We start from the raw sequence: 13,135 nt of genomic DNA on the forward strand, positions 1-13,135 counted from the left end.
TGTTTCTAAATGCCTCGGACAGAGCTGCCCACCACAGTTCGTGCCCTTTCGTACATGCCTCTTTTAACCTTTGGAACTGGGCCACAGGCTGTTGTCTATAATGGCAAGGTTAGACCCTTTAGGGGAGCACTCAAGGAGCACCACCTGGTGAATGAGGAGGGATAGTCCATGGCCGTACCAGGAAGGATGGAGGAAGCATTTGGGGTGCAGGAGGCATAAGGGACATGGAGCTGGAGGCTGGGCGGCCTCTGAAGCATAGCTGAGCTCTGCACATGCCAGCAGGCTAGAAGCAGGAAAACACACAAGTTCAAGCTGGCTTTTCATGTATTGTGTACAAAAACATCAGATGCAGGATGAGTTTGTTGGGATTGCCAGGGGCTGACTGGAGTGTTGCTGGGAAAGAGCCTCAGCTCCGCTCCAGGTCCTCCACCAGGTAGGACTGGGTCTCCCTTAGGGCCTGGAGGAACAAGTCCTTGCAGGTCCAGTTCCAGGCTGGCATGAAGCTGAAGAGCTTCCGCATCTTGCTTGGGTTGGTGGACTCGGCCTGCACTTCCTGGTACTGCTGATCCTTCAGGACCGTCCCGTACAAGGCATCCAGCAGCCCCTCAACGTCTGTGACCCTCGCGATAAGCGCAGCCCGGTGCTGGTCTACAAAGTGCAGGCCTGGGGGTGGGAGGAGAACATGAGCCAGCAGCCAGGGTGTGGGGCCTGTCCCTGCTGAACTTGAGTTCTTCAGGAATTCCTCTGCAAGCCTAGGAGCGGGGGCTTTACGGGGCGGCCCAAGAGGACCCCACATGCAGTGGGATGTGGGTAATATTGTCTCCCTTCCCCGGCAGGGTGTGGGCTGGTGGGTGGGGTGCGCAGGGTTGCCAAGCTGTGCCCTGCCCTGCCCTGCCCTGGTTGCGGGAGCACAGATGCAGGCTGTGCGGGAGTGTAGTGGGGCTGGGCTGGGTGTGGAGGCCTCACCTGGCTTGGCTGCTGACCGGGGAGGGGCCTGGATCCCAGCTGGTGCAGCTCCAGAGCCTGAAAGGATATGAGCCAAGTGGTCCCCTTCCCTTCCCGCCGTGTGGCGGGGTCCTCTCATTTGGGAGGCCGAGCACGGGGAGCCTCCTTTCCGGTAGAGTAGCTTTGTTTAGGGGTAGAAGGAACAGAAAGCGGAAGAGCCCGAGGGGTAAGTGCTGGTGTGGGTGGAGGGGAAGACCGGGTGGAGGGGAACGGGGGCGGCTTACCCTGGTGCGTGGCCGCCTGCAGCTGTCCGGCCGTCTCATGCAGACCCATGTCGCGCAGCACGTTAGCGGTGAGCTCGGCGCCGTAGGCCTCCAGGTAGAAGCTGACCAGCTTGTCGGTGAGGTCCAAGGCGTCCATGGACAGCAGCGCGCCCCTTGGGATGCGCCCGTAGCCCTCGCGCAGCGGCACCGACAGCAGCTTCAGCTTGAACTTCTTGAGCTCCTCGGCTGTCAGGTTCTCCAGCGCATCCAGGATGGCATCGCGCGCGCGCCCCATGGCTCCGGGATCCCCGGCCGCTGCCGCCGCTCACCCGGCTGCTGCAGGCGACCAGGAGGAAGTCAGCTCCGGGGCGGAACCTGGACTCCCCGCCTTCCTCCCACTCTGGTCTCCCGACTCCCCGCCCCGGTCCGTTGCCCTCCAGCAAAAGGCACTCCCTGACTACGCCCTTGGTCCCTGCCCACCCAGGCCTCTGGATTGGGGCCCCAGGCCGTCGGGGGACGCCAGGATCGCGCCCTCCAGCTGGCCTGTGAGGTGGGACCTGGGAGGAGACCCGCAGAGGGGCTCATTGGTGGCGCCTGCTTGTCTCTGGGCTTGCACCAGCGGGTACAGACCAGAAACCTGGGCTTGCTCTCACTGGGTTTATTGGAGCACCTAGGCTTAGGATCTCGTATTTCTAGAACCCCCGAAACCTCTGCGGCTCCCCGAACCTTAGGATTCTCTCCCACATGTCATAGAATCTTGGAATCATGACAGCTAGATGCATGAAGCTCCCTCAATTCCACATGCTGGAGAAAAATGAGGTGTAAAAAAGGGTAGGGAGTGCAAAGCTCTCTTGAGCTTCAGTTTCATTTTCTACCACATGGGGATGATAACCCTCAGGTGCTTATAAATATTCCAGCATAACATGGCAGACCCGATGGCTCCTGAAACCCTGCCAGATGCTTCCTAGGGGAGCCAGAATTTGATCCCAAGAGCTGAATTTCTTGGGAAGTGATGACAACAGCTATTGGTTGAGAACATTCTCAACTGGAGGGAGCATCCTGGGTAGGGAGTCAGCCACTCTGGGCCCAGGGGCTTGGGATAGCATTGGAACCTGTGCTGTGCCAAAAATTCTTCCTTTTTTTTTCTCTTTTCTTTTAGAGACAGGGTCTCACTGTGTTGCCCAGGCTGGAATGCAGTGGCGCGACCATTGCTCCCTGCAGCTTTGAACTCCTGGGCTCAAGCGATCCTCCTGCTTCACCTCCCAAAATACTGAGATTATGGGCACCAGGCACCGTGGCTCGCCCTCAATTTGTTCCTAACATGGCTGGGGAGGTCTGCTGGTCTGACCTCTGTGAGCCTCCCTGGCCTTGTCTTATGCCACGCCCTGCTTTCCCTCCATCTCCGAGCTGTGGCCATGCTGGTCTCTCAGTTTCTCAAGCGTGCCAGCCTCCTTTTACCTCTCCAAGCCTTTGCACGTGCTGTTCCCTCAGCCTTGAAATCACTTCCCTCTTTGCCTGAGAAACTTTAGGCCTCAAGTTAAATGTCACTTCTTCTGGGAGACCAGGCTTAGAGCTTTTCCCAGGCTAGTTCATAACATGTGCTACGTATCTGTAGCTCTCATGGCAAGTGTAACGAATCCTGTGCACTTGTTTAAAACCACTTCTCCCTGCCAGTCTGTAAATCATGCCTGTCCAGATCATTGTTATGTCCTCAGCATCCAGAACAGGGCTTGACAAATAGTAGGTGCTCAATAAATGGCTCCAGAATGAATAATGAATGAATGGACCTTGTGGCTCAAGGGAGGATACCAGTAACTGCAAGTTATGCCTTATGCACAAGCTCTTCAAAGAGAGGCAGCCTCCAGAAGACTAAAGACCATGAACTTGAAGCCCTACAGTTCTTTGTTTGAATCCTGACTCTACTTCCCAGGGTGGGGTATTTGGAATCCTTTATTTTTCCTTCTCATCTGGGTTGTAACAATCACTGTTCCTTATAGTCATACGACCCTGACATATTATACATTTATTTACTTATTGGACATTAATCCCTCTCTAAAATGTGAGCCCTGTGAGCATCAGAGACCTTAACTGTCTTGTTCTTTGCTGAATCCCTAGCGTCAAGAATGTACCTGGAAATAGCTGGGTGTGGTGGAGGGCGCCTGTAATCACAGCTAATAGGGAGGCTGGGGCATGAGAATCTCTTGAACCCGGGAGGCAGAGGCTACAGTGAGCCGAGATTGCACCACTGCACTCCAGCCTGGGTGACAGAGCTAGATCCCATCTAAAAAAAAAAAAAAATGTATCTAGAACACAGTAGGTACTGAGTAAAGATTTGCTGAGTGAAGGAATGAATGAGGCTGTGATACTTGCAGCATGTTGTATTCAAAAGCTTCCAGCATGGCTGGGTGCAGTGACTCATCATGCCTGTAATCTCAGTGGTTTGGGAGGCTGAGGCTGGAGAGTCACTTGAGCCCAGGAGGTTGAGGGTGCAGTGAGCTATGATTGTGCCACTCGGCAACAGAGACCTTGTCTCAAAAAGAAACAAGACAAACAAAAAACCAGGATGGGCCGGGCACAGTGACTTATACCTGTAATCCCAGCATTTTGGGAGGGCGAGGTGGGTGGAGGTCAGGAGTTCGAGACCAGCCTGGCCAACAGGGTGAAACCCCATCTCTACTAAAAATACAAAAATTAGCCGGGCGTGGTGGCAGGTGCCTGTAATCCCAGCTACTGGGGAGGCTGAGGCAAGAGAATCGCCTGAACCCAGGAGGTGGAGGTTGCAGTGAGCCAAGATCACACCATTGCACTCCAGCCCAGGCAACAAGAGCGAAACTCCATCTCAAAACAAACAACAACAAAAAAACAAAAACAAAAAACCAGGATGGGGAGCAGTGCTCTGCTACCCTGCTGAAAGCCTTTTTGTTGTTGTTGTTTTTTCTTTTGAAGACAGGGCCTCACTCTGTTGCCCAGGCTGGAGTACACTGGAGGGATTGTGGCTCACTGCAACCTCGAACTCCTGGGCTCAAGCAATTCTCTCATCTCGGCCTCCCGAGTACCTGGGACTACAGGTGTGCCACCATGTCTAGCTAGTTTTTTAAATTTTTATAGAGAATGGGTCTCCCTATGTTGTTCAGGCTGGTCTCGAACTCCTGGGCTCAGCAATCCCCCTGCCTTGGCTTCCCAACATGCTAGGATTACAGGTGTGAGCCACCATGTTCGACCTTGCTCCCCATCCTTGTACCGTGTAGGCTGGGGTAAGCTGTGTGCCAACATCCTCACCATGGGTGGCACTTGTGGTCCAACAGCCAGTGTCCCTTGGCTCATGGATGTTTATCATGCCTTCTCACTGGCCTTTATTCTTCCAGAATCTCCATCTTCTTTTGTGCACTGTGGCCAGAAGGATACATCTTCCTAACCCACACATATGCTCCTGCTCCTGCCTGGCTCAGAAACCCCCCCATGACTCCCCAGTGCCCTCAGAGTCAAGTCCCAAGACCTTGGCTTGGCCTTCAAGGTCCTCGCTAACCTCTTCAGCTGCCCCTTCCACCCTGTGATCTGTGAACCTCTCCCCCTGTGGGGGCTGCTCTCTGCTTGGCCTCTTTTTCCTTCTGGTCTACTTGGTGAGTTCCCACCTGTCTTCTGACATTCATCAGGCATCACTTTTTTCTTTTCTGCTTTTCTTTTTCAGAGATGAGATCTCACTCTGTTGCCCAGGCTGGAGTGCAGTGTGCAATCATAGCTCACTGTAGCCTCGAACTCCTGGGTTCAAGCGATCCTCCCACCTCAGCTTCCTGTGTAGCTGGAACTACAGGCGCATGCCACCACGCTCAGCTAATTTTTAAATTTTTTTGTAGAGATGAGGTCTTTCTATGTTGCCCAGGCTGATCTCCAACACCTGGGCTCAGCGATCCTCCTGCCTAGGCCTCCCAAAGCACTGGGATTACAGGTGTGAGCCAACACACCCAACCTAGGAGTCACCTCTTCTAATAAATAATAGAAATAAGCCTTTAGTCTGCAGTCTTTCACATGCCTCCTTCCTTCCCTCCCTTCCTTCTTTCCTTCTTTTTTTTTCCCTTTCTCTCTCCCTCTCTCTTTTTTTTTTGAGACAGAGTCTCGCTCTGTTGCCAGGCTGGAGTGCAGTAGCGTGATCTCGGCTCACTGTAACCTCCACCTCCCAGGTTCAAGCAATTCTCCTGCTACAGGCGTGCGCTACCATGCCTAGCTAATTTTTGTATTTTTATTAGAGACGAGGTTTCGCCATGCTGGCCAGGATGGTCTTGATCTCTTGACCTTGTGATCCTCCTGCTTCTGCCTCCCAAAGTGGTGGGATTACAGGCATGAGCCACCGCGCCCAGCCTCTTTCACTCCTTCCTTCCTTCCTTCCTTCCTTCCTTCCTTCCTTCCTTCCTTCCTTCCTTCCTTCCTTCCTTCCTTCCTTCCTTCCTTCCTTTCTCTCTCTTTCTTTCTCTCTCTTTCTTTCTTCCTCTCTCTCTCTCTTTCTTTCTTTCTCTTTCTTTTTCTTTCTTTCCTTTCCATCTTTTCCTCCCGCCCTTCCTCCCTCCTTCCCTCCCTCCCTCCCTCTCTTCCTTCCTTCCTTCCTTCCTTCCTTCCTTCCTTCCTTCCTTCCTTCCTTCCTTCCTTCCTTCCTTCTTTCTTTCTTTCCTTCCTTCCTTCTCTCACTCCCTCCCCCTCTCCCTTACTTCCTTCCTCCTTCCTTCCTTTTCTTTTTTTCTTTTTCTTGTTTTTTTTTTTTTTTGAGACAGGGTCTCAGTCTGTTGCCCAGGCTGGAATGCAATGGCATGATCATAGCTCACTACAGCCTTGACCTCCTGGGCTTAAATGATCCTCCCATCTCAGCCTCCCAAATAGCTGATACTACAGGTGCATGCCATGATGCCCAGCCAATTTTTGTAATATATATATATTTAGACAGAATCTTGCTCTGTCACCCAGGCTGGAGTGCAGTAGTGCAATGTCCCCTTACTGTAACCTCTGCCTCATGGGTTCAAGCGATTCTTGTGCTTCAGCCTCCTGAGTAACTGGGATGACAGGCGTGAGCCATCATGCCCAGCTACCTTTTGTATTTTTAGTAGAGATGGGGTTTTGGCATGTTGCCCAGACTGGTCTCGAACCCCTTGGCTCAAGTAATCTTGCCTGCCTTGGCCCCCCCCAGGTACTGGAATTACCGGCGTGAGCCACCATGCCCAGCCCACGTGCATTATTTCTAAGCCTTATAGCAATCCCTCTGAGATGGGGAATTGTGGCCCCACTTTGTAAATGAGAAGATAGGTTCAGAGAGGTGGAAGGGCTTGTCCAAGGTCACATTCCAGCACAGAGCTTGGCACAGACCCAACCTTGATAAGCCGTTGTAGAATGACACAAGAATCCTAGAGTCTAGAATCATCGAAAACTGCTCTTTTCACTTCGGTAGAATTGGAAGAGCTTTGGGTGTTTGATACATTGAAAAATGATTGCCTGATTCAATCCCTACAACGCAGAGCAGGGGGCCCCTTTGCCATGTGGCCTCCTGCCTGCATCTCTGGAGCCCTTGTTTGGATGGGGTAAAACAAATGTGATGCCTTTCAATGGAACCTTTGGGGCTGCAGGAAAATGCACCTACAGGAGTGTGTGTGTGTGTGTGCGCGTGTGTGAGTGATGCCTGGCTCCTCCTCACACCCAGCTTCTTGGTAGAGAGGGAGGTGAGCATGTGAGTCCCCGTGGGGTGAAGCTCCCCCTGTTTCTGAGCATCACCACCCAGGGTCCTTCCTCTGGGGCCCAGCTTGGCCCTGGGATCTGACCCCTGTTATGTCCTACTGACACACACATTCAGATGGAGACGGGGAAGCTCCTGGCTGTGACCATCACCTGACATCACCTCAGGGCAAGTGTTAGCACTTCGGTGAGATGTCACAGGGAGGCAAGGGACAAGGCACTGGGGAAATGCAGCCGTTTCTCTCGGATAACTGGAAGCGTCCCTCCTGCAACAGTTTCAGGTCGGAGCTCGGTGAGAACAAGTGGCATCTTTTGGCAGGTGCATGTGCTCTGTGAGCTGACTGCAAATTCTTTTGTTGCTTTTGTTTTTGAGACAGGGTCAGGCTCTGTTGCCCAGCCTGGAGTGTAATGGCACCCTCTCGGCTCACTGTAGCCTCAACGTCCCAAGCCCAAGCGATCCTCCCATTTCTGCCTCCCAAGCAGCTGGGACCATAGGCATGTGCCACCATGCCTGGCTAATTTTTGTATGTTTTTTTAGAGATGGGATTTCACCATGTTGCCCAGGCTGGTCTCGAACTCCTGGGCTCAAGCAATCTTCCCGCCTCAGCCTCCGAAAGTGCCGGGATTACATGCGTGAACCACCGTGCCCGGTCTGACCCTCCCCCCCGGCAGGAAAGAGCCTCCAGTTCTCAGCCCAGGCTCACCCTTGCCCCCCTGGACAGGAGCCAGAGCAGTTGATGGAATTAGGATGCCTGCTTCCTGGGTGTGACCCCCACCCCCACAACAAAGTAATTCCTTGATTGCTGGAGTCAGATTGCTTCTCCTGGGGAAAGAAGGACCACAGACTGCCAGGACATTGGGCAAGTCACTTAGCCCCTGTGCCCCATGGCCTCCCTGTAGGATAGTGAAAGCATTGTTATGAGGCTGCAATGAGTTCAGAATTGTGAAGAGATTGTGCAGTGGCTCATGCCTGCAATCCCAACGCACTTTGGGAGGCTGAGGCGGGTGGATCACCTGAGGTCAGGAGTCTGAGACCAGCCTGGCCAATAGGGTGAAACCTTGTATCTACTAAAAACACAAAAATTAGCTGGGTGTGTTGGCGGGTGCCAACTACTTGGGAGGCTGAGGCAGGAGAATTGCTTGAACCCAGGAGTTGGTTCAAGCACTGTACTCCAGCCTGTGAGACAAGAGTGAGACTCTGTTTCAAAACAAAATAAAATAGCTGAGTGTGGTGGCTCACACCTGCAATCCTAGCACTTTGGGAGGCCAAGGTGGGTGGATTGCCTGAGCTTGGGATTTTGAGACCAGCCTGGGCAATATGGCGACACCCCATCTCTACTAAAACACAAAAATTAGCTGGGTGTGGTGTTGTGTGCCTGTGATCCTAGCACTTTGGGAGGCTGAGGTGGAATAATCGCTTGAACTTGGGAGGCAGAGATTGCAGTGAGTTGAGGTGACAGAGTGACTCCATCTCAAAAAACAAACAAACAAGAAACAAAACAATTTACTTGTTGCATCTTTACAGAAATCCATAGTCTTGATACTAATCCTTACACGATTCTCATTTTATAGGTGAGAAAATCAGGTTAAGCGACTTGCCCAAGGTCACACAACAAGGAAATTCTAGTCAGGATTGGAACCTGGTAGTGGCAGTCACTGCACCCTTGGGTGCCAGCACACTGTCCCTGTTTATGTGGCATATACATTTTTTCTTTTTCTTTCTTTCTTCTGGTTTTTGTTGTTGTTGTTTTGAGACCACGTTTCGTTCTTGTTGCCCAGGCTGGAGTGCAATGGCTCGATCTCAGCTCACTGCAACCTCCGCCTCCTGAGTTCAAGCAATTCTCCTGCCTCAGCCTCCCAAGTAGCTGGGATTACAGGCACCAGCCACCATGTCCAGCTAATTTTGTAATTTTAGTAGAGACAGGGTTTCTGTCTCTACTAAAGAAAGAAGTAGACCATGTTGGTCAGGCTGGTCTTGAACTCCTGACCTCAAGTGATCCACCCACCTTGGCCTCCCAAAGAGCTGGGATTACAGGTGTGAGCCACTGCACCCAGCCTATGTGGCATATTTTTTAGTTTAATCCTCATGACAACTCTACGGGTTGGTTTTTTTCCTTTTCTTTTCTTTTTGAGACAGGATTCAAGGAATTCTCCTGGCTCAGCCTTTGGAGTAGCTGGGATTATGGGACTACAGGCATGAGCCACCATACTGTTTTGTTTGTTTGTTTGTTTTTGGTAGAGACGGGGGTCTCGCTGTGTTGCCCAGGTTGGTCTCGAATTTCTGGACTCAAGTGATCCTCCCACCTTGGCCTCCCAAAGTGCTGGGATTACAGGTGTGAGCCACCACACCCGGCCAGAATGGTGTTATTTATCCTTATATTGTAACTGAAGGTGCTGAGGCCCAGAGAGACAGGTGGTTTTCCCTGGGAGTGCCCAGCATGAGCTCGTGAAGTCAGCATTCAGGACTTGCTTCTGTAGCAGCCCTGACTGGGGCTTTCTGGCCTCTCTCTGCATGTATCCAATAACCAGGAGCTCTCACCTTTCAAGGCACTCATTGCTTGAACTGTTGGGAAGCTTTCCCTTAGCACAAGCTGAAATCTGTCCCTAGTGAGCTCTTTAGGTCTGAGTGACCTCGTAGGGCCAGCCACACTGGTTCACCACTCCCTCCTTTGTTGCACGTGGCTTCTTGCCTCTTCTTGTTCTCAGTCTGCTTAGGACAATCAATGTTCTTTCCATGGATCAGAGGCCAGTCCTTGCCCATCTGCAGGGAGGGATTGAGTTGACTATCACCCACCTGTCTTGGACACCTGACAGCAGGACCTTCAGCCCCAACTTGGCCATGATGGAAACTCTGGATGAGATTTAAGTTCTGGAAGTTGAGTTTTTGAGCCTGAGCAGCTTGTGGTTTCAGAGACCAGCTCCAGATATACCCTCTTTCAAACCCTCTTGTGTTGCTAATACAAGGCTGAGTCTGAGCCATCAAGAATGGAAGAAATCAGGGGCTTTTAGCCAGGCATGGCAGCGAACGCCTGTGGTCCCTGTTACTTGGGAGGCTGAGGTGGGAGGATCACTTGAGCCTGGGAGATCGAGGCTGTAGTGAGCCATGATTGCGCCATTGCACTCCAGCCTGGGTGACACCGTGAGACCTCAGAGACTTAAGGACAAAGAAGGTGGGGACACAAAACTCCCCTGGATTTCTCAGTGTGCCGGTAAAGAGCGCCAGCTTTGGCTGGGCACGGTGGCTCACGCCTGTAATCCCAGCACTTTGGGAAGCCGAGGCAGGCGGATCACGAAGTCAGGAGATTGAGACCATCCTGGCCAACATGGTGAAACCCCGTCTCTATTAAAAATACAAAAAATTAGCTGGGTGTGGTGGCGGGCGCCTGTAGTCCCAGCTACTTGGGAGGCAGAGGTGGGAGAATGGTGTGAATCCAGGAGGTGAAGCTTGCAGTGAGCCGAGATCTTGCCACTGCACTCCAGCCTGGGCCACAAAGCGAGACTCCATCTCAAAAAAAAAAAAAAAAAAAAAAAAAAAAGGGCCAACTTCCTGAGACTTTTCACATACCCCGAGAATCTGCAGTCATTTACACAGGTAATTGCTCTTATCCGGAAGAATAATAGAACTTTTCTCCTCCTAAAAGAACCAAATGGTTACAGCCTGAATGAGGGCCTAGGTTAAACAAGGTGTCAGGCAGCCTGAAGTAGCTACCTTCCTAAGCAGACCAGCAGAAGTTTGTGCTGTCACCATGCAACATGCAAGAAGGAACGAGCAGCTGGGTGCAGTGGCTCACGCCTGGAATCCCAGCACTGTGGGAGGCTGAGGCGGGTGGATCACCTGAGGTCAGAAGTTCGAGACCAGCCTGGGCAAAATGGTGAAACCCCGTCTCTACTAAAAATACAAAAATTAGCTGGGCGTGGTGGAGCGTGCCTATAATCCCAGCTACTTGGGAGGCTGAGGCAGGAGAATCGCTTGAATCTGGGAAGTGGAGGTTGCAGTGAGTTGAGATCATGCCGCTGCACTCCAGCCTGGGTGACAGAGTGAGACTCCATCTCAAAAAAAAAAAAAAAAAAAAAAAAAGAAAAAGGAAAAGAAAAAATTAAGAACCTAAGAGAGAAGGCAAAGGGAGAGTCCAAAGGGGAGATTAAGAGACTGAAACAGAAACAAAACTTCATTCTGAGAGAGATAGCAGTTGAGATAAGAAAGAGTAAAACCAGGGAAAGGTTTGAGGGAAGCTAAGAGAAAGATGGAGAGACCAAATGCGAGGGACTGAGTTTGCATGTTTGTTCATTCACGTAGTGTCTGTAGAGCGCCTAATGTGTGTCACACACTTTAGTCTAAGCTGGAGACAAGCAGTAAACACAATTTCTATTCTGTAGGAAGAGACAGAGAAGAAACCAGCAAACAAGTAGAATGGTGATAAATGTTACGGAGAAAAAGAAAGCCAGGCAGTGAGATGTTGAGGAGATAGGAGATTTAAAATCAGGGAGTTGGGAGAGGCCTTGCTGGAAAGGTGATATTGAGCAAAGTCTGAGGGAGGAAACAGAGGAAGCCATGCAGTACTTGGGTTGGAGAGTGTTCCAGGCAGAGGGGACCTTAATTGGAAAGTCCCTGATGCGAGTGATCAACGGGGAAAGGGGTGATAAAAGGGTCAGAGTGATTAATGCAGTCATAGCAGATAGGGCTTTGTGGGCCACAGTTAGCACTTTGGTTTTTATTCTAGATGAAATTTCTTTTCTTTCTTTCTTTTTTTTTTTTTTTGAGGCGGAGTCTCGCTCTGTCGCCCAGGCTGGAGTGCAGTGACGCGATCTCGGCTCACTGCAAGTTCCGCCTCCCGGGTTTATGCCATTCTCCTGCCTCAGCCTCCCGAGTAGCTGGGACTGCAGGCACCCGCCACTACACCCGGCTAGTTTTTTGTATTTTTTAGTAGAGAAGGGATTTCACTGTGTTAGCCAGGATGGTCTCGATCTCCTGACCTCGTGATCCACCCATCTCGGCCTCCCAAAGTGCTGGGATTACAGGCTTGAGCCACCGCGCCCGGCCAGTTTTGTATTTTTCTGAGACGAGGTTTCACCACGTTGGCCAGACTGGTCTCAAACTCCTGACCTCAAGTGTTCCACCCGCCTGGACCTCCCAAAATGCTGGGATTACAGGTGTGAGCCACCGCACCTGGCCCTTGCCAACTTTTTAATGGAGTTGTTTTCTGCTTGTTGAAATGTTTAGTTTCCTTATATAATCTGGATGGTAGATCTTTGTTGGATGCATAGTTTGTGAATATTTTCTTCCATTCTTCAGTTGTCTGTCTGTTGATAGTTGCTTTTGCTTTTGCTGTGAAGAAGCTCTTTAGTTTAATGAGGCCCCACTTAACAATTTTTGTTTTTGTTGCTTTTGAGGACTTAGTCACGAATAGTTTACCAAGGCTGATATCCAGAATGGTATTTCTCCTGGGGTTTCTTCTACAATTTTTATGGTTTGAAGTCTTACATTTAAGTCTTTAACCCATCTTGAGTTAATTTTTTTATATGGTGAAAGGCAGGGGTCCACTTTCATTCTCTTGCATATGTCTAGCCAGTTATCCCAGTGCCACTTAAATGAAATTTCAGCTGAGATTTGAAAGATACACATACAGGAACCAGGGCAGAATTGAGTTCTGGGCTGCAGGCTCTGGATTCAGTTCATTCATTTATTCAATCTCTCTCTGTCATTAATTCTCCAAGCATTTAGAGAGGCCTACTTTGCCCCAAGGCTTGTCCTGGGTGTACTAGAGAGACCAACTTGGAGAAGACCCTCCCCTCAGCTCTGGAGGAAGAAAACATTTCAGAGTGGGGTGAGGTCCTGCCCTCCTGCAGGTGGGATAATCCTGCCAGGGTGACCTTGGTCAGCCATAAACTTGGGGAATGAATGGGCAACAGGCTGGGGAGCGGCTGCCAGCAAGGAGGAAGGAGCTGGAGAGTGTGGAGGTGGGAGTTGGGGGAGAAAGGGGAGATCCCCCCTCAATTTTCTGTCTTTTCTGTGGTGAGAAAGGTCCTGTCTCCCCGCTGGCTCTGAGCTCTGGCTACAGGCTGGCTGGGGAGGGAACAGTGGATGGGCCAAGACAGGTGGCCCTGGCATGTGATGCGTGCACGGGGACTACTCAGCTCTCACTTTTAGAACGGTTTCCGGAAGTGATGGGAGGGATTGGGCAGGGCAGCTAAATATAGTCCTGGAGCCATGGCTC

The 13,135-nt window shown here is 51.2% G+C and overlaps 1 protein-coding gene across 1 annotated transcript; it reads right to left on the bottom strand.

Moving 5' to 3' along the window:
- Positions 1-306: 306 nt before the first annotated feature.
- PYCARD (PYD and CARD domain containing) lies at positions 307-1,573 on the bottom strand. The gene is made up of 3 exons (XM_015442582.3): positions 1,230-1,573; positions 967-1,023; positions 307-663 (listed from the first exon to the last, which is right to left on the bottom strand). The coding sequence occupies exons 1-3, from the start codon at positions 1,501-1,503 to the stop codon at positions 407-409; spliced, it is 588 nt and encodes a 195-aa protein (XP_015298068.3). The 5' UTR covers positions 1,504-1,573; the 3' UTR covers positions 307-406.
- Positions 1,574-13,135: the final 11,562 nt, after the last annotated feature.

The sequence above is a fragment of the Macaca fascicularis genome, chromosome 20 (assembly GCF_037993035.2).
Source record: "Macaca fascicularis isolate 582-1 chromosome 20, T2T-MFA8v1.1".
NCBI lineage: Eukaryota > Metazoa > Chordata > Mammalia > Primates > Cercopithecidae > Macaca > Macaca fascicularis.

Bases quoted from the DNA above. Each gene is read 5' to 3' on its own strand.
- PYCARD (XM_015442582.3), bottom strand. From the start codon at position 1,503: ATGGGGCGCGCGCGCGATGCCATCCTGGATGCGCTGGAGAACCTGACA. The intron at 1,024-1,229 runs GTAAGCCGCCCC...ATATCCTTTCAG, and splicing joins GCAGGCGGCCACGCACCAGG to GCTCTGGAGCTGCACCAGCT. The intron at 664-966 runs GTGAGGCCTCCA...TCCCACCCCCAG, and splicing joins CCGGTCAGCAGCCAAGCCAG to GCCTGCACTTTGTAGACCAG.